This window comes from Podarcis cretensis, assembly GCF_951804945.1.
Source record: "Podarcis cretensis genome assembly, chromosome: 1".
NCBI lineage: Eukaryota > Metazoa > Chordata > Lepidosauria > Squamata > Lacertidae > Podarcis > Podarcis cretensis.
Genome location: NC_137170.1, coordinates 87,708,408 through 87,726,996, shown reverse-complemented (window position 1 = coordinate 87,726,996; position 18,589 = coordinate 87,708,408). Strand labels below are relative to the sequence as shown.

Genomic DNA, 18,589 nt, shown 5'->3' with positions numbered 1-18,589 from the left:
ACGAAAGGATCCTGTCTTTCTTTGGCGATCACTCATAGCCGAGTAAGATTGTCTTCCATAAACACGGTTTTAACCATGAGTCCGTAAGTGACTGTGGAGGCCAATTTTGGACCCACACGTCCTTCCACAGCGGGACATTGGTTTCCGGGCGGGAGTTGATCACGGTGTGGATTTGCCAAGCCTGCCTTCCTCTTAGCACGTTTCTCCCTTGCGTTCCGAGTTCGAGAGTATAACCAGCATGAGTCCTGTTGGGCTCCATCGTGCTCCTTTCCGTCCAAGATGCTGATGCCAGGCCTATTTGCTGCTCCCCCATCTGCCACTCTTGGGATGGTCATTTGTCCTCCCTCCCCTTAAGCATTGGACTCTGGCCTCACGGCCGGCCCTATCTGCCACACTGATGTTCTTTGGGACACAGTGGGACTTACTTCCGAGTAAACACGCGTGGGTTTGCACTCTATCAGGGTGCGGAACGGGTCAGAACGCGTCCAACGTGGGGCCTGCACCCGAAGGGAGGGCTCTATTGCTGCCATCGTAGGGCGTCCAGGTCGGCGCATGAAGCTCTTAGGCAGCCGCAGCAGCAGCTCCCAATTAAGCCTGCAGATAACAAAACCACGAGTGCGCGCGCGCGCGCGCACTCTGGGGCAGCCACCGGCTGCAACAACAGCGAGAGAGGGACTGAGCAATGTACGGAACAGTACAGCGTCGGGGGATGAAGTCGGGAGAGCTCTTTCGGCAACCCAAATACTTCGGTTTTCCCTAGCCCAGGGCGCGCCTCCGTCCAAGCCATGCTCACCTTCATTCATTCACGAAAGAGGCCGTTGTTGCCTTCAGAAGCGCAGTGTTCAGTATATACCGGCTGTGAACGTGGATTATTTCAATTCAGGTTTAATATGAGGGAAGTTAGTAACACGGATCCCACCCGCGAGGTCTCGCCCCTCCGGGTGTGAGCTGGAGCCAGTCTTCGCATGAAAGGGCGGTGCGCACACTGAGCTTATGCTCAAGAGTTCTGTGTCCCTTGGAACGATGTTTCCATTAATTGGAACGGGAAACAGGAAAGTCACAGTAACAAGCCTTACCACTTCTGCTCAGATATAAACCCTCGAAAATTCAACGGGCCAGGTGGGAATTGTTGGGTAAGATTCTACATCGACTCTCCTTTTTGTGTGGGGAGAGGTCGACCGGGATAACTCTCATGGGTGTTCATCCATGTCCTACCGATGGTTAATGATGACAAACACACTCTGCATACGTTTGGAGGCCCTTTTCTTCATTGTTGCTGTACATTTTTCAGGGCTGGGGCAGTTTAGAAATTTGAAAAATAAGTACTTATGCCTTTCCTTGAGTTGCCTCCTTCCTCTTGACCCGCAGGCGCCCAACTGGGGGCGGGGGGGGGTCTAAATCTGTCCTGGTGGATTCTCGTCGTTCTCCGTGTGGAGAGCAGACAGGAGAGGAACGGGCCGCCCCGTCGGAGAGAAGCAGCAGGGGCAGCAGGGTGGGGCAATAGGAGCTGCCCAGGAAGCAGCAAAAGGGGACGCGGGGCTGGGAGGGACGCAGTCCTTGGCTCCCCCCACCCGCAGCCACCTCCGTCTCTCCTCCTCCTCCTGCTGTCGGGGCAGGGCGGGGACTCGGAGCCCCGCTGGCCGGGCAGAGCGCGCGGAGCTGCTGCGGGGCGCACGGCGAGGGCTCCAGCCGCCCCATGGCCCCGCTGCTGTTGGCGCTGGCCGCTGCGTCCCTCGCTTGGCCGTGCGCGGCCGCCCCGTCGGGGAAGCGCTTCTCCGAGGCGCGGGTGGCGCGCTGGGCGGCGGCGGCGCTTCGGCACGTGGCGGCGGCGCAGTGTCCCGAGCGCGGCGGGCTCTTGCCGCGGCCGCAGTGCCAGCGCCTGGCGCGCCTTTCCCAGGGGCCGGGGCCCGCCGTCTATGTCTCCGAGCCCGCCCGCCCGGGCCACAAGGTGCGGGCGCTGCTGCCCGACGGCTGGGGAGACAGACCCGGCGCTCCGCCCTTCGTGGCCGGCCGCAACCAGAGCGGCAGCCCGCTGCGCCCCACCGGCGCGCCCTCCGCGCAAGACGCCATCCTCGTGCTGGACCCCACCCCGGGCGCCAACTTCGGCCACCCGCTCCTGCTCTTCTATGTCGACTTCAACGTCAGCCCACGCCGGTGCCGGAGCCGCGACAGCCTCTACGTGGGTGAGTGAACGCCGCATCCTCAGGCCACGCGCGCCCCGTGGACGACCACTCCCAGCAGAGAACATATTGGCTTGCGCCCGTCCCACCCCAGGCTTCCTATTTCCTCCCGTTCCATGGTGCCAGGACCCAGATCAGATCTGGCATTTGTGCTCAGATCTGCCCGCATTTCAACCCTAAACTACAAGGAGCAATCCTATAGAGGAGCCTGATCCTAAGCATATGCAGAACCGCCCCCAGCATCTGCTCTGCTCTGTAAAGGCGTCCACATCAGATGACCCGGCATAAAATAAGGTGGTTTAAAATAAAACGTACAGTGGTTAGATATGAGATATAGTCATATCTGAGGCCCAGTGCCCCTCTGGTTTACAAAACAGGCACTTGCGCCTACCCTTCCCTTCCCCAAGATTCAGTATCCCAACTGCTGCACCCTGTGACCCGCCTTATCCTCGGGACATTCTTTTCTCACGAAAATTACTGACTGTGTTTATGCACCTTAATCCTCCTCCTGGTGTTCTTCCTCACGCCTCTTCAGATATTTTGTAGCTTCTTTTTCAGCATCGCTTGGGGCAGAGTGCCCTTTGCCCCAGTGTCTTAAAAGACAGGGAAGAGAATGTTGGGCGGGAATAAAGTGTCCAATAAAGTTTCCACTGAGGATGGGCTAATCTGGAATTAATTAAAAACAGTTTTTATATTTGATTGATTGATTGAAAGCATTTATAGGCTGCTTAATATTAAAAAAAACCTCTAAACAGTGTACAGAAATCCACAAAAAAAGAAAATTAGACAGTATCCTAAAAACAGATAGAACATTAAAAAACAGCAACGCAGGAAAACAGTTATTATAGAATCAGGGATTCAGGAAACACTTGAGCCAAAAGATGCGCCTTTTCAAGAATATCAGCTGATGGATGATACTTCAGGTATGGCAGAGGGAGAGACATTCCGCAGTGTAGGAGCAATGTTTGGGGTTGCAAGATGATGTCCTCCCAGATAAGACTGAGGAGTGATTTGGGGTCTCCACCTTGTGACTTGTCTCAGTTGCTCGAGGGATTTAGTTGCCTGCTCTGCAGTAATCCTGGCTCTTCTTCTTTGCCAGACACTGATTTCCATGGTAGGAGCTAAAAGCAGGGTAGGGGGTTTGGTGTGAGATGTGAGGAGCACCTGCTTACTACGGACTGGTATTTGGGTTCCCTCTGATCCTATGAGCCAGTGAAATCTGGAAGGAAGGCTGCCTGGCTTCTCCAGCATCCTCCTTTCACATATGCTCCTGTTCTCATCTCCTCTGCCTTCCACACACATGCTTTTATAACTGCTATTGGCAAGTGCAGTTGGGACTTTCAAGGCTCCAACAGTGTCTTCTTTCCATCAGTGAGTTGTGTGTGAAGCTGTCCCTAGCTCAGTGTTTGTGTCAGTCCTGTATGCAGTGGCATCCTGAGACCAGCCTGCAGGGGTTACTTGGAGAATTTGGAATAGCCAAGAGAGAGGATCTACTGCTGGAGGGGCATCTCCAGTTCCCTCCTGATCCTGGGATGCGCTGGGGAAAACTCCATCCCTACAGCCTTGAGGGGCTCTCTGGAGTCTAGTGAGCTTCTGTAATCTCAAGGCAGAGGTGGCATCAGCGGAAGAGTCTGGTAGAGGAAAGTTAGAAGGTGCTGCAGTGCAAAGGGTGACAGGTGGGAGGCTCAGTTGGGTGGAATCTCTCCGGCATGACTGTCACTGATGGGCTAATACTCAGGGTGTCTTTCAGGGCTTAGTATGAATCAGGGTTTAGCCCTTTGAACACAGGAATCCCAGAATCTGTGATATAAGATATGTGACAGGCGGGAATCAGCCAAATACTTGTGCTAGTGCAATAGGATTCCCTCCCCGCTGTGCCATCCCCAAATCTGATCCAGAGGGTTGAGGGGAACACCCAGAACAGATTTAGGGGGTGTGCAAAGGGGAGGAGAGGGAGAAAGCATTACATTGTGCAAGGAGAATTCCTTGCTCTTAGGCACTGAAAACAACAGACAGTTTATCTGAGCCCAGGGAGCATTTCCTTCACATTAGTCTTTCTTGCTGATGTTGAAAAGTAGGATTGTTTATCTAATCCTAAACTGTCTCACCTGGGAGTAAACTCCATTGAATTCCATAGGATTTGCTTCTGAGTAGACATAGTAGTGTGTGTTAGACATGTTTAGTTAATTAATTGATTTGTTCTGTGTAAATGAGGAAATAAAAAAATTCTGAAAGGGGAAAAATCATCATTAAAAATAGATATATTTATGCATATTACTGTATTTTGCAAGTCCCATATTAGAAGACATTTTCACTCATGTGGCTGAGACAACAGAGGAGAAATGCATCTTCTTTCTTTTAAAAATAATTAACCTTCATTATATTAAAATGATTAACTTTTTTTAGCCTATTAGAAATGTGTTTTAATCCATCAGCCTTGTGAATTAATTGGCCAAGCATTGCAGCCTAACTGGCAACCAACTCCTTTCTTATCCTCTCCATTTTTGGAGGGAGTTTTATACCCCATACTTTACACCTCTAGGAGGAAATCCTCTTTTATTCTGCTTGGGGAGACAAGATTCTGACTTGGTTCTGCAGAGTTTACAGTAGAGATGTAGTATGCACAAGTGATTATGGCTTGTTGTTTTAATATTTTTACTGAAGTTTTAGATAATATATACAAACAAGAATGCAAAAAATATTGTGAACCCCCAGCAAACCAGGAGACAAATGGTCATAAACAGTATATAATAAGACAAAATAAAGAAAAACAAGATGTATATTTTCTCTGGTCTTTCCACAGGGTTGAGGGTGTTGCACATGAATGCTCTATAAGCTGCTCACTGATCACAACTGAAGCAAAGATTCATTCCCGTCACCTGTTCCACAGAATCTAATAATCTGTTGGAACCTTTTTGAACTCTGCTTGTCCCATGGAGAAATTAAGAAAATCAAGAAAATTAAACCATGCACTAAAATAAAATAATATTAATGTATATATAATAATATATTATTCTGTGTCCAGGGCAGCTTTCTACCAGCTCCATCTGGTATGCCAGCTGAGACCCTGCCTGCCTGTCACTGTCTCGCCAGAGTGGTGCATGCTCTGGTTATCTCCCACTTGGACTACGGCAATGTATTCTGCGTGGGGAAACTACAACTAATCCAGTATGCGGCTGCCAGATTGGTGACTGGGAGCGGCCACCGGGCCATATAACACTGGTCCTGAAAGACCTCCATTAGCTCCTGGTACATTTCTGAGCACAATTTGAAGTGTTGATGCTGACCTTTAAAGCCCTAAACAACCACGGCCCAGAATACCTAAAGGAGCATCTCCACCCCCATCGTTCAACCCAGACACAGAGGTCCAGCACCAAGGGCCTTCTGACGGTTCCCTCATTGCAAGAAGCAAAGCTACACGGAACCAGGCAGAGGGCCTTCTCTGTAGTTGCACCCGCCCTGTGGAACGATGTCAATGAAATAAACAACAATCTGACTTTTAGAAGACACCTGAAGGCAGCCCTGTATAGGGAACTTTCTCAGCAGGTTTTATTCCGGACATGTTTGTTCTTTGCCTGCAGGGGGCTATGAATGCTTGATTCCAGCCCAGAGGAGCCGCTGTGAGAACCAGCTGAAGCGCCGACCGGGCCGTGGCAAGGGAAGGAGCCAGCGGTCTGCGGGACGCATCCGCCGCGAGGAGCCCCCCGTCGGTCTCTGTGAGATCCATTTCCTGCCCATGGTAGTGGTGGCACAGGACCCCAAACACCTGCAAAGGCTGAACTGTGTGGGTAAGTCCCTGGATTGGACGGGCAGTGGGGTGGAGGGGGGCAGGGTTACAGGATCAGGATTGTAAACCACAAAGGAGACTCCCCCACTTTCAGGATTTAGGAAGTTCCAAGGTTGGTATGTGGGCAGTGGAGGAAGAAGGGATGCAGCAGGTAGATGACAGTCTGGCACAGTGGTTAGATTGCCTGGTTAGGACCTGGGAGACTCCACTCAGCCTTGAAGCTCATAGGGTGACCTTGGGCCAGTCACTGTCTCTCAGCCTAACCTACCTGGTTGCGAGGACAAAATGGGAAGGGGGAGAACAATGTGACCACCTTTTTATTTATTTATTTCAACAGTTTATATACCGCTTAACACCTTAGTCCCTAAGCGGTGTACAGTAAGGTTAAAAAGATACACTAATCAGTTAAAACTGTAAAAAAGCAGAAAACTTTCTTAAAGTGCCTGCTGAAACAGAAAAGGTCTTCAAGAGGTGTTGGAATCTCAGCTGGAAGGGAGCACCACAGAACTGGAACTTAATTGTCCCAAGTTTGCCCTTGGCCTAGGGCATCTCAACTCACCAATCATTTTCTTATTTCCAGTGTCCAGAGATGGATCTACTTTGAAACGAATGAAGTTTGAGCTTCAGGGCCCTGAATCCTGGCAGCGCCCCAGAAGTAACTTCCGTCCCCATTGCTTTTTTAAAAAAAGGGGTCTCTTAGACCCCATATGAGTGGATTCATTTTTTGTTGTCTATATTTCAATAATCCCAAGCACAGATGTTGTAAAGGTGTGGTGATCTGTTGTGGAATGACCCCATTGAAAATGATAACAGTGGTTACCCAGACCTCGTTGCGAAGGGGCCCCCATGACAGTTCAAGGGTCTGTCTGGGTCTGCTCCATGGGCCTGAGGTTCTTTCCCCTCCTGCCTTCCTGCTACACTTCCTTTTCTTTCCCAGATCTCCGTGGATACAGCCCCTGCCCGGAGCCCCTGCCCCTTGCGAGCTCCAGCTCCACAGCCGCTTACTGCGAACTCAACAAGAACACGCGGCGATGCCACAGGCAGCAGCTTCCACTGTACAAGTCTTGCCGCATGTACCAGACGTGTGACCATGCTGTGCTGATTGCAGGTAAGAAGTGGTGCTTGGCGGCTGCAAGGATCTGCTGGTTCTGGGAATCTGAAGCCATCAGCGGTGTGAGGTGAATTTTTTCCTAGGGTAACAGTTAGGGCCAGAGGCACCAGCTTGTGAGGGCGATTGCGGGAGCGGGTGACATTGTGTGAGAGAGAACATCACGCCTCCCTCCCTAAGCCGGGCAGAAGCTTCCTGGGCTTTGGGAAGGAAGTGCCAGGCTTTAATACTTCAATATTCTAATTTAGTGGGGACATTTAGGGAACTAGCCTAGTCCCCCAGTCCACTGACCGCACACCACTGCAAGCCATTGCATTTGGCCAGCGGATGGATGAGGGTGAATCTGATTGGAGGCTCAGTCTTGTGCTGCATTAGCCCATTGGTCCACCTAGCTGAGTATTGGCCACTCTGATTGGCAATGGCTCTCCAAGGTTTCAGACAGCGGACATGCCCAACCTTACTTGGAGATGCCGAGGATTGAACCTGGCTCTTTCTGTGTGCAAGTACATGCTCTGCTACTGAGCTACAGCTTTGTTCTACTGGGCATGAGCTTAACGGGCCCCTTGTCTCCTTGAGGGGCAGTGTTAGTGCTCCTATGCCCCTTGCAACCAGTTTCAGCCTCTCCTCCACCACGTTTTCCCCCCTGGATTGCTTACTGTGCTTCTCCCCCAGGTGGCTGGCAGGAGCAGGTCACCTACCCCCGCCATGCACAGAACCTGCTGCTCTTCTACCAGATGCTTCGACGGAACGGCTTCCGCCAAGAGCACATCAAGGCCTTCTTCGCGAGTGAGGGGCAGGCCTCAGGTACCAGCACGAAAGAGAGCTAGCTGTCGGCTGCAAGGGTGGGACGGGCTCTTGGTTTCCTTAGGGGGGTGGGTGACTTTTCAGTGCCCATAGGTAGGGCTGGGCGATAACCTGGTTTTCAACATTGTGATATATCGCCAGCTAAATATTGTGATAGACTGATATATCATGATGTCTAAAATAAGGAGGAAGGAAGAGATAAGGAGGGGAGAAAGAAGCAGTCGAGATACTTCACCCGGCCCTACAGCTGAGCAAATCCCCATGCCGCTCCTGCTCAAGCGAGCTGGAGGGACTTCCTTAAATTTCAGCATCAGCTAGCTTCACAAAACTGTGCTTTCTGCTGGCTGCTTCCAGGTGTAGACACAGGCGCGTGCGCGCGCACACACACACACACACACAGAGAGAGAGAGAGAGAGAGAGAGAGAGAGAGAGAAGGGAGGGAGGGAAGAGCACCTGCTCATTCAACTCAGGGAGACACAGAAGCACTGGGTGGTTTCCTGATTTTTCCAGTATTGTGATTTTTGCATAATGTGTGTGCGTGCGTGCGTGCGCGTGCGCACACACACACACATGATTCACAATATATTGCTGGGTCATTGATTTTGAAACAGTTATTACCATGTGGCCAGAAACCGGTTTTGGATGATATATCAATATATCCCCCCAGCCCTACTCAGGGGTGTCTGGATGCCATGAGCTGCTCTTCAGAGGCAAGACTCTGTTCCTGGCACTTCCTTCTCCCTGCCACCAAGGTTCTGCATGGGGTGTATTGCATTTCAGAGTGTCACCCTACTTGTCCATCCCAGTTGAGAAAAGGCTGGGTGTGAATGCATCTAGCCCTGGTGAAATCTCGCCTTTGGGTTACATGTCCCTGCAAAAATTACAGGCCTGCACGGTGTGGACCAAACCACCTGTGGGGCATTTTGCAGAGTGGGCTAATGAGGGAGCCTAGCAAATATTCCCATGCTGTTCCCAACTCTGGCCCCTTCCCAGATGAGCAGGATGTGGTGGCAGCGAGCAAGTGGCGGTAGGAGGAATGCGGATGCCACGGGGAAGGTGTTCCCAAACTGTGGTCAAGCTTCTTTCAGGTGGTTCGCATTAAATAGTCAATTGTATTTTCATGCTTCTTCATTTTTCTTTCCTTGTGTTTTATTACATTACAATTTGAATCGACAGAACACAATAAAACATGTATAAGGACTCGGAATACATCTTGAAAAATCAGGCAGCATCTAGCATGGTGTATTCCAATTGGTACAACAGGCATAAAAAAACATTAAGTGGTGTGCCAAGACCAATCATTATTGGGTGGTCTGTGGGGGAGACTGCTGCTTTGGTGTACGAGACTGGAGTGGGTTGGAGGGAGGAGACAGGCCTTTGGGACACGGGATTAGCAGATCCCTCTCTCCCTCTTCTTTTCTGGACAGTGACTGTGGAGATGGGCGACGTGCACCCAGCCACCGAGAAGCTGGCCATTCGCTCCCACCTGGCCCTGGTCTGCAGGAGCCTCCACTGCGCCGACTCGCTGGTGCTCTACCTCAACAGCCCAGCAGCCAGCGATGGCACCATGCTGCTGTGGGATGCCAACCGTAACGGCATTGTAAGTGGGGGGTCAGGGCTGGAAGCGAGGGAGAGGCTGTCTAAGAGGAGCAGGGCAGCACTTGTCCATGGAGCTGCCAGCATTGGCTGTCCCAGGCACTCGTCTCTCTACTCCCATTATGAAACATCACAAGCCATTTCTGTATTGACTGATTGATTGAATTTATATACCACCCTATACCTGGAGGTCTCAGGGTGGTTCACAGAAAAGATCACAATATATAAAATCAAAATAAGTACAATAACCCAATAACACCAGGGCCACATTTCAAAAGGGTATAGGAGACAAAATGAACCTGCTGTTGTTTTCTTTCTTTGAGGATTTTTTTAAAAATAGCCAAGCCAAGCTGATCTATCATCATTGTTCAGGTATGATGGGAATGGTCCAGTTTTTTTAGCCCTTTGGCCTTAGCTATGATAGGAGGAAGGTTCTATCCCATCCTCTGTCCCCACTATTGATATCAACCCAATCCTACTGGAATTTTGCATGTGTAGCCAAAACCCTCCAGAGCTTAAGGGTGGATGGGGTGCGCATTATCAGAGGATGGTGGGGTGGCATGATGGATCCAGGTATGACATCACTGTAGGAGGAGAAAAGGGTATGTGCCTCTTCCCTCTCTCCCTCCCACCCCTCCTCTGGTGCACAACCTCTATAGGTGAATTAACGTGTGGGGGCACAATAAATACAGTACCGCACAAGTTACAAAGTGGGGCTGCTTATTTCACAGCAGAGATATCATCTCTTGGGGCACATCTCTTGCCAATTTATTGGGGGGGGGGAGTAACCCACCAGGTAAGTTAGGCAGAGGAAGAAAGAGAGGAAGAAATACATTGAGGAAATGGTCTAAATTAGTCCCCATGAGCAATGCTATTAAATATATTATTTTGTCCAGGAGTCTGTGGCTCTGCCCAGGAATTGTCTCCAGGTGAATTGAGACAGCCATATGCTGACCCATAGAAATCCAATAGGAAACCTGTCATGGTGTTCTTCACTGCTCCTCACTTTTAAAAAGGTAGACTTTTGATTCCGTGACAATAGCCACAGCCACAGGCCACCTGCCCAGTGGTCAGCCAAGCACTGATGAATGTTGCTTGTTGGGAAAAGCTACAGGTTGGTGCAGAATGAAGCAACAGCAGCAGCAGGTTAACTTACAAGTAAAACCGCTTGGAGGTTTTACAACAGTCAAGCAGTATATGCATCTTGTTAAATGAATGAATCCTACTTCATCATGATCATCCAAAAAAAAGACCTTGGCTATTGATGCTAATGTCACCTGCCTAGCCAAGCAGGGAATGGGGATGCTAACGATATAATGCATTTATCACATGGGGGTAAGCCAATATCAATTGCTTGCCGGGAGCAGTGAAGTCGGGGTGCCAAGTGAACCCAACTGGGGCAGGAAAATGCAGAGCAGCTGCCTAAGATGCTTGTGCACACATACAAAGCGGCACCAGCCCTTCTCAAAGGCCTGCATTTGGCCATTTGCCAAGTTTCCTTTGGGGTTTCCTAGGCTGGAAATGGAAAGGGAAGTGAGCCACTTTTGGCAGTGGGGTGAAGGAGGAGGAGGAGGTCATCCCACCTGTCCCAGCATGTCCTGGAAAGCCCGACTGGAGGAAGGAGAGATGCTGACAGAACTGCAGGTGGAGGCTGCAGCCCTCTCCTCTCCTCTGTTCCCTTCAAAGGGCCGTCCAGCTCTTTCATGTGTGCCTGCAGGGAGAAAACAACACCGGCCTTTGCAGTGGGTGCTCGCCCTGTCTTGCTCTTCCCCATTTAATCCGCTCCTTTTAACTCCCAGGCAGTGGAATCCCCTTGATCTCCCAACTGTGGAGCGGGGAGGGGTGTGCTTGTGTGTCTGTGACCAAGGGGCAGGTGCTGATGAGCTGTCCCTTCCCTGCAACAGGCAGATCCTAAGGAGCGGTACCCCATCTCGGAGCTGCTAGCAGACTTGGAGAGCTGCAACGCTCGCCGGGTTCTCCTCTTCCTTGACCAGAGCTATCCGGGGCCACTGACAAAGAAGCTGCGGGCATCACGGCGCCATCCCAACGTGGTGCTCATACGTAGCACCACCACCGCCACTGCCACCACTACCGCCAGCGGTGGGTCGGCTTTTGCCGAGTTCTGGGCCGGACTGCAGCCTGACCAGTGCCTCCTCCAGCATTTGTTGCCGGTAAGTGCCGTGGAAGGAAGGTGGGCCGTGCTTGTTCGGAGTCCAAGGCGTGGTGTTTGCAGAGCATAGGAACATATGGAGTCAGGCTAATTGTCCAATGTTGTCTACTCTGGCAGTGGCTCTCAGGTTTCATGTTGCCTGCTGTCAGGTCCTTTTAACTGGGGACATCGGGTTTCGAACCTGCTACCTTCTGCATGCATATGCTCTGCCACCAATTTATGGTCCCTCAAGAGATGGCAAGGATGCATTTGTTTGTTCTGGACATAAATACCAGGAGGCTCAAAATAGTGACTAGGAAGCCCATCCTCAAATTGCTTTTGGCAGGTGGCATTAGCAACAGGTGTCTCTCCAGTTCAAAGTGGCTGCTTCTAGTGGCAGGATCACTAACTGGGTGGCAGCACTCCCTGGGCTTTACTCCCAGTTCCAGGGGAGGGGAGAGGGGAGTAGGGACATTGGTGTTTAGCCAATTAACATAGATGAAAACTGGCCTGTGCTGTGCAGCAAGTTCAGGGCAGATCACAGCTCCTTGTAAGGCCAAGCCATCTTATGCACCATCTTGCAACCAGTTTGGTTTCTCCTCTGTGTGTAGGGAAAGTGTTGGGAATCAATTGGGCAGCAAAACAGACTGAGAAATAAATGCTTAGGTGTAGAGGCAGCAATGCTGAAAACAAGAACTTGGCAAATGGCCAGAGCCAACCTTTGCTCAGGTAACTGACACACAGGCCATCTGTGATGACAATTAGAGAATGACACCTGAAGTTTGTGGAAGGTAGCTTGCACTAAAGGAGTCTTCTGATGTGCAATATGGCACATATGGAAAGAAAAACGTGTGTTTTATTACATCCCACCCAATTAGTTTTACTGCTCAAAAACAGACCATTGCCATTAAAAGGAAAAGGAGTGTACATTCAAGGTAGTTTGAACTGATTTTTTAATCAAGTGCAATGGATCCAGGCTAAATCGGTTAATTCCAAGTGATGGCACAGGGTTGGATGCAACAAACTAAAGGAAGTCACTGAAACTTACCATTTTTTAGAGCATGTGGAAGCCAGCCAGGCAGCCTTAATTCAGTTTGCTTTACTGGCCATCCTTACAGGCCAATTGTCTAAGATACTGAGATAATGTACCTGAAACACTGATGCGTTGGAAGTGCTATATAAACATTAATGCTGATGACAGATTGAGTTGTGGCCCAAGGCAAACTTAAGTGAAGCAATCTCTCTCGTTCCTTGCAGGTGGGTCCATGGTCTGCAGTCTTTGGCTCGGGCACCCCAGCACAGCTGCTTGACGTCTCATTAGCAGGGGCACCCTGCCACTCTGTGCCACCCCTGGGGGAAGAGGAGCGCCAGCGCCGCTACCAAGGCTGCCAGAACCTCCCCACCATGTTGTGGTATCAGAGCAGGCACCAGCAGCTGCAACAGGACGACGACTGAGCCTCAGCGGGGTGCTGCCTTGGGACTTTCCACTGACCCTTCCCCCACACCCCATGAGGTTCTTCTTGGCTTCGGAGGACATGGGTGGCGTTAGCGATAGCTAACAGACAGGATTGTTGCTGTGCAAACTGCTGCACAGGACCCTCAAAAGCCGCTTCCGGCAGCCAGAGCTAAAAGAAGCCAGGTACACACACACATATATATAAATATATATATAGCCAAGCCTATTCTGGCATCTTCAGATATGGCCAAGCATGTGGACGGAAGCAGTAGGGTGACAATCATTGCTAGACTAGTAAGTCAGAGCACCACAGAAGTATGGGAAGAGCAAGTGGGGAACAGCAGCTGCCCTAATGCAGACACTGTGCTGCACAAACACCCCCCCCCCGAAATATGGCAGTTTCCTCCCCCCCACCCCTTTTACTTGGGAGCTAAAGTTGAAGAACTCTTGCATGTAAACCCTAAAGCACCCTCTGCTGAGAAAGATTGTGGGAATGGGGAATGTGCTGTAAAACAACCAGCCCCTTGAATAAAAGGGCCACTGTTCTTGGCTTCCTCCTTCAGTTGCTGTTTTAAGTTGTTGTGGTGCCTTCTTGAAGTTAGAAGCAGTAAGGCAACAAACTAATGTCTGACGCTGCAAAGATAAAGCTGAAACTGATCAGAACTAGGGATTGGCTCCTTTCCCCCTCTGTGTCTGTTACTCTCTCCAGCGCTAGGTCCATGGATAGTTCTGTCTAAAGATCTAGGGGCAGAATTCCCAGAGTCTTGGCCAGGGCCACCATCACTTGCCCACGCAACCCAAGACTGCCTGGAGCTGAATAGCTTTACAGTAGGAACCATTTAGGTCCTTCTGAAAGCGGCCTCCATAGAGCCACCAAACAGAAAAGCAGCTACCTGGGCTGATAGAAAGACATTTCTTATTATTTTTCTGTGCCCTGCTCTTCCTTTCTACCCTGTCTCTGTGACTCCAGGTCCCCTCTTGTTTTTCAGTGTCCTTGTAGTCAAGGGATCCAAGTAAACCAGACCCATTTGAGAAGCACTTTCTCTCTGTGCTCTCCGTTGTGCAGAAGTGAGCAGGGTCTCCATCCCATCTGCCTGCCAGCCAAAACTCCTTTGAGATAGAAAACCTGTTGTTGTCAGCATGACTCCAAGCTCCCAGCATGGCCTAATAAGGATGATGGGAGTTGTAGTCTGCCAACATCTGGAGGGGGGCATGGGGTTCATTACCCTAACCCTTTTTGAATCATTCTCCCCCACAGGCAAAACTAGAAACGGGATCCAGGGATCTGAAAACACTTTTTCGAGTTTATGAAAATTAAAACGGGACACCTCAAAATAAGAACTTACAAAAACACACACACAGCCATTCTGCAGGCTTCTCCCTCTGTGGTTGTATACAAAGTGCTGGCAAATGTTCACGCATGCCCCCCACCTCCACACTCCATTCATCTTTGCAAGGGAAGACATTTTGCTGGGGAGAACAGTGGGGCAAGTCAGCCCTGGTCCCTGCCTCCCCCCACCCACCACCCTTTCGCAATTCCCTGATAATACACCTGGATCACCAAGCAACAGCTTTCCCAGGAACGCTGGCAGTAGCTTGGAGAATATACTCTGAAGTTGCTCTAGCACTACGGGCAGGTCCTGCTCATGAAGAACTGCATGCTGGGAACAGTACGCAGACTGAAGTCTTCCTCCAGTTTGGTCTCCATGGCTTCACTGCTAACTTGTGTGTGCTTTGGGTGCCTGAGCATTTCCCCCTTTATGCCATACAGAGGAGGTTCAGAAATCTAACAGCAGAGGTGGCAACTGCTGCCTTTTTTGCTTCGAAGCCACATCCTTGCAGGATTTGCTGTTGTCACTGTCAGCTGCTGAGTTGTTCTCGTTGCTTGGCTATGATTCTGTGCTTGCCTCTGTTTCCTCCCCCTCTCCCTCCTCTGTCTCCCCCTCTCCCTCCTCTGTCTCCCCCTCTCCCTCCTCTGTCTCCCCCTCCTGCTCCCTCTCCTCTGTCTTTTCACTGGTTGCATAGGCAGAGCCTTCCTCGCTTCCTGCTTTGGTCGAAGCACTGGCCTTGCTTTCTGCAGTTGACTCAGCACTGATCTTGCTCTCCACCTCCGTGTCACTTCCTTGTTGCAGCCACATGTCAGAGTAGATGCCACCTTTGTCCACTAGCTGGTCGTGCCTGTTAAAGGAGCAGAGAGAGTTAATTTCACAAGGTTCCATGCCAGGTATGCCCCCTTCGTCCCTCAGAAGCATCCACAGACCCACAATTTGCTCGCCTTCGTTGTGGATCCTTTTGAAGATACACAGCCAAACCCTGTGGCCATTCTGCTTGTAAAACTCTGACGGCCTTAAAGGGCTTGCGATCTGCATAACTTATACAGATTGCAAAAAATAAATAAATCCTTGGCTGGATTGCTGGTTATAAATCTTATTTTATAATTTTTAGCACTGGGCATGGCTAAGAGCTTACCTTCCTCGCTCCATCACTCGGCCATCCTTGATAACTAGGATTTGATCGGCCTTGATCACCGTGGAAAGCCTACAGAGAGAGCACAACCACCAAAGCTGTTATCAAGAGGGCAGAATGCAGTAGTGATCCCTCCCCAGCTCAGGACTCTCAGTATAACACACCATGTTAGAGCTCCCCAGAGAGGGAAAAGGAGTCTGCCTGGAGCTATCGCTGCAAGTGAGGAACTAGTATTTAGGCTCTCCTCTTCCGAAGGCTGCAGCATCCCTCTAGCTGCTATTATGCTGAAGCCCTGAACAGAAGCTCCTGTGGCAGGATGCTTGCCCATACCTGTGAGCCACGATGATGGTGGTGCGGTTCGCACACACTTTAGCCAGGGATGCCTGGATATTCCTCTCAGTCTTGGTGTCCAGCGCTGATGTCGCCTGAAAGTGATCCCAGAATGCATTACAACAATAGAATTATACAGTTCTATAACTGCTGCAATTACAAAACAGGTTCAAAATGTACCAGAACATCAGTTGCAAACTCAAGGCAAAGCAGTGGGTGGATGAAGGTCGGGGACTCTTGACACTGATTGCCAAGAATGGCAGAGAAGATCCCTTGGGTCAGGTGAAATGGTAAAGAAGGTCTCCAAGTAGCTGAATAGCATCGTGGTGGTGAATGGAGGCTCCCAGATTCAGGAAGGCTGAGTGCTACCCATTCTCCCAACCATTTCCAGGGTTTCAGCTCCAAGAAAGGAGAGCATATGAGGAAGGGGGCAAAGGGCAGATGACGGCTAGCTTTAGGAACAAGGAAACGAGTGTGACCCACAGCAAAATGTTGCAGCATGAAATGGATAGTTCGGTCCATCCGTCCTCACCCAAACAGCCAGCCAACATTTATTGCCACTGAGCATGTTTTGGGGTGCTTTGTTTTTGTTCCCTTATGGTTATCCCCCCCCCCCAGACCTACTTGGTCTCCTCCAGGCAAGCTGATACCTCCCCTCCTGTGCACGGGTGGCATAGTTCTGGCTACATAAGGAGAGCCACACATCCATGAATTTCAGAAATAGATGGAAGAAACTGGACCGGCAACATTCTACTTGGGAAGGCTTCTGACCAAGGCTCCCGTCACTTCATTCCAGTTCCCTTCCCCACCCACACCCCATTTTTCCAATCTGCCAATGGTCAGTCAGCATTCTGTGCCGACTTTGCACGCTCAGTCCTTAATTCAGTTATTTCTGGCATGCTCTCTCCCCTTCAGATTTTGTTTGCTTATTCCTAAATGATTTCCGTATTAATGCAAACTTCGGTGGTTCTCCTGAGCCTGCAAGTCCCCCCCCCTCTTTTGTGTGGGTGATAGTGTTTTGGCAACGTAAGGACCAGCAATTGGAAAACCGAGATTGCTCTGTGTGTGATTATTTGCCTTCTTCACCTCATCAAAGAAGAGGATCTGGGGGTTCTTCAAGATGGTGCGGGCAATAGCGACTCGCTGCTTCTCCCCTCCACTCAGCTTCAGACCTCGCTCGCCAACCTGTGTATCATAACCTGCCAAGTACAAGTGGACAAAGCAAAATCAAATGCTGTGTAATAGAGAGTGCCTACCTGTGACTTCTGCTGTTCAGGCACTGGGAGTGCCTTGGTTCTTTTGGCCACTTACAGCATCTTGCTACACCTCCCAGGTCTACTGCCAAGGGAGATTTGATATAGACACTTTTAGCAAACCCAAAGTCTACTGGCCGGGGCGCTTTAAAACAGGAAGGGATGGGACAAACTCTGAATATCTAGTTTCGGAAGCCAATCCTGATTGCTCTCATCGCCCAAAGGTCCTTCTATCAACTGCTCTTACAGGGTTTCTGCGGTGGGAGTCTGGACTGCCACAGACCTTGCTCATGTTAACTGAAGAGCGAGAAAAGCTTTTAGAAAACATTGAATAGGATTCCACTAAGTTGTGTGCGTTGGATGACGTCCACTCACACAACAGAACTTCCTCCCCTCTCCTCATGCTGCCTGCCCCTAAAATCTGCTCTGGAGAGTGGGGGGAACCCTTGTAATGGGTTCAGTGTGTGTGTGAAGGACCAGGAGTGTATGTGGCTGGGGGAGAAGGAAAAGTCCCATTCTGGGAAGTGAACTCATTCCCTGTGCACGTATCCCACTGAATTCGACCCATTGAGATGAGCAGAGTCTGTAAGGGAGACCCCGAGAGGGAGAGGGTAAGAGCCAAGGGCAGGTCCTTTCGGTTCAGATAAGAACCCAGGAAGCTGCCGAATGAGGAAGCAGATTGTGGGTCCCTCTAGCTCAGCCCTGCCCACACCTGCCTTCCTCAGTCTGGCATCTTGCCCTCCCTGGCCATTGGCCAAGTGAGAGAAGGCACTCACTGGCTGCTGCTCTCCTGGATCTCAGGTAGGAGCCTCTCTGTCTCAGCCCTGCCTGGAGAGGCCAAGTGATGAAACACGGGGCCTTTCGCATGCAAGGCATGTGCTCCACCAGTGAGCTGCAGCAGAAGAGGAGGCATCCCGATAGAAGCATCCTGGGTTTCACAGCATCCTACAGGGTAGATTACGAGCTTGATGGCACAGCAAGCATAAGCCAAAGGTGGCAAGCAGCCCCTTACCATCAGGGAAAGTGAGGATGCGTTCATGGATATTAGCCGTGATCGCCGCCTCGATCACCTCCTCGTCGGTAGCATCGATGCGTCCATACCGGATGTTGTTGCGAATGGTATCGTTGAAGAGGACAGTGTCCTGAGGCACCACACCAATGTGGGAGCGCAGTGAAGCCTGCTTGGCCTGTGGGGAAAGGGAAATGGGTGGGTTGAAGTGGGGGCAGAGAGAAGGGAAAGGAAGACATCACCCAGCTAGGAATAGCATACAAACACACACAAAGCAGTGTGGTGTTATCACAGCCTTATGGAGAGTTTAGCTTGAGGCATCTGCAGGGTGGGTCTTGTCACTATGAACAACCATGATGTTATACCTTGAAGTGGGGGCAATTTCCCAGATTAGACAGCAGCCACCACCCAACCCAATGCCCTCTTTTATGGTCCATTCTTGGATGAGATG

At 50.5% G+C, this 18,589-nt stretch overlaps 2 protein-coding genes across 3 annotated transcripts in view; one reads left to right on the top strand and one right to left on the bottom strand.

The window, feature by feature from the left end:
* Positions 1-1,696: 1,696 nt before the first annotated feature.
* On the top strand, positions 1,697-13,642 carry LOC307201283 (uncharacterized protein; the record flags this gene model as incomplete). Its single annotated transcript, XM_079950345.1, has 7 exons — positions 1,697-2,183; positions 5,762-5,968; positions 6,905-7,075; positions 7,748-7,879; positions 9,307-9,479; positions 11,380-11,646; positions 12,882-13,642. The coding sequence occupies 7 exons, from the start codon at positions 1,697-1,699 to the stop codon at positions 13,077-13,079; spliced, it is 1,635 nt and encodes a 544-aa protein (XP_079806471.1). The 3' UTR covers positions 13,080-13,642.
* Positions 13,643-14,364: 722 nt separating this feature from the next.
* The window catches only part of ABCB6 (ATP binding cassette subfamily B member 6 (LAN blood group)), a 28,177-nt gene continuing 23,952 nt past the window's right edge, over positions 14,365-18,589 (bottom strand). For both annotated transcript variants that reach the window (XM_079953436.1, XM_079953435.1), the window contains exons 16-20: positions 18,142-18,316; positions 16,963-17,075; positions 15,877-15,971; positions 15,550-15,618; positions 14,365-15,258 (exon numbers count right to left, since the gene is read on the bottom strand). In XM_079953436.1, the coding sequence (XP_079809562.1) occupies positions 14,970-15,258; positions 15,550-15,618; positions 15,877-15,971; positions 16,963-17,075; positions 18,142-18,316 (741 nt within the window). In that variant the 3' untranslated portion in view covers positions 14,365-14,969. The remainder of the gene's footprint in view (positions 15,259-15,549; positions 15,619-15,876; positions 15,972-16,962; positions 17,076-18,141; positions 18,317-18,589) is intronic.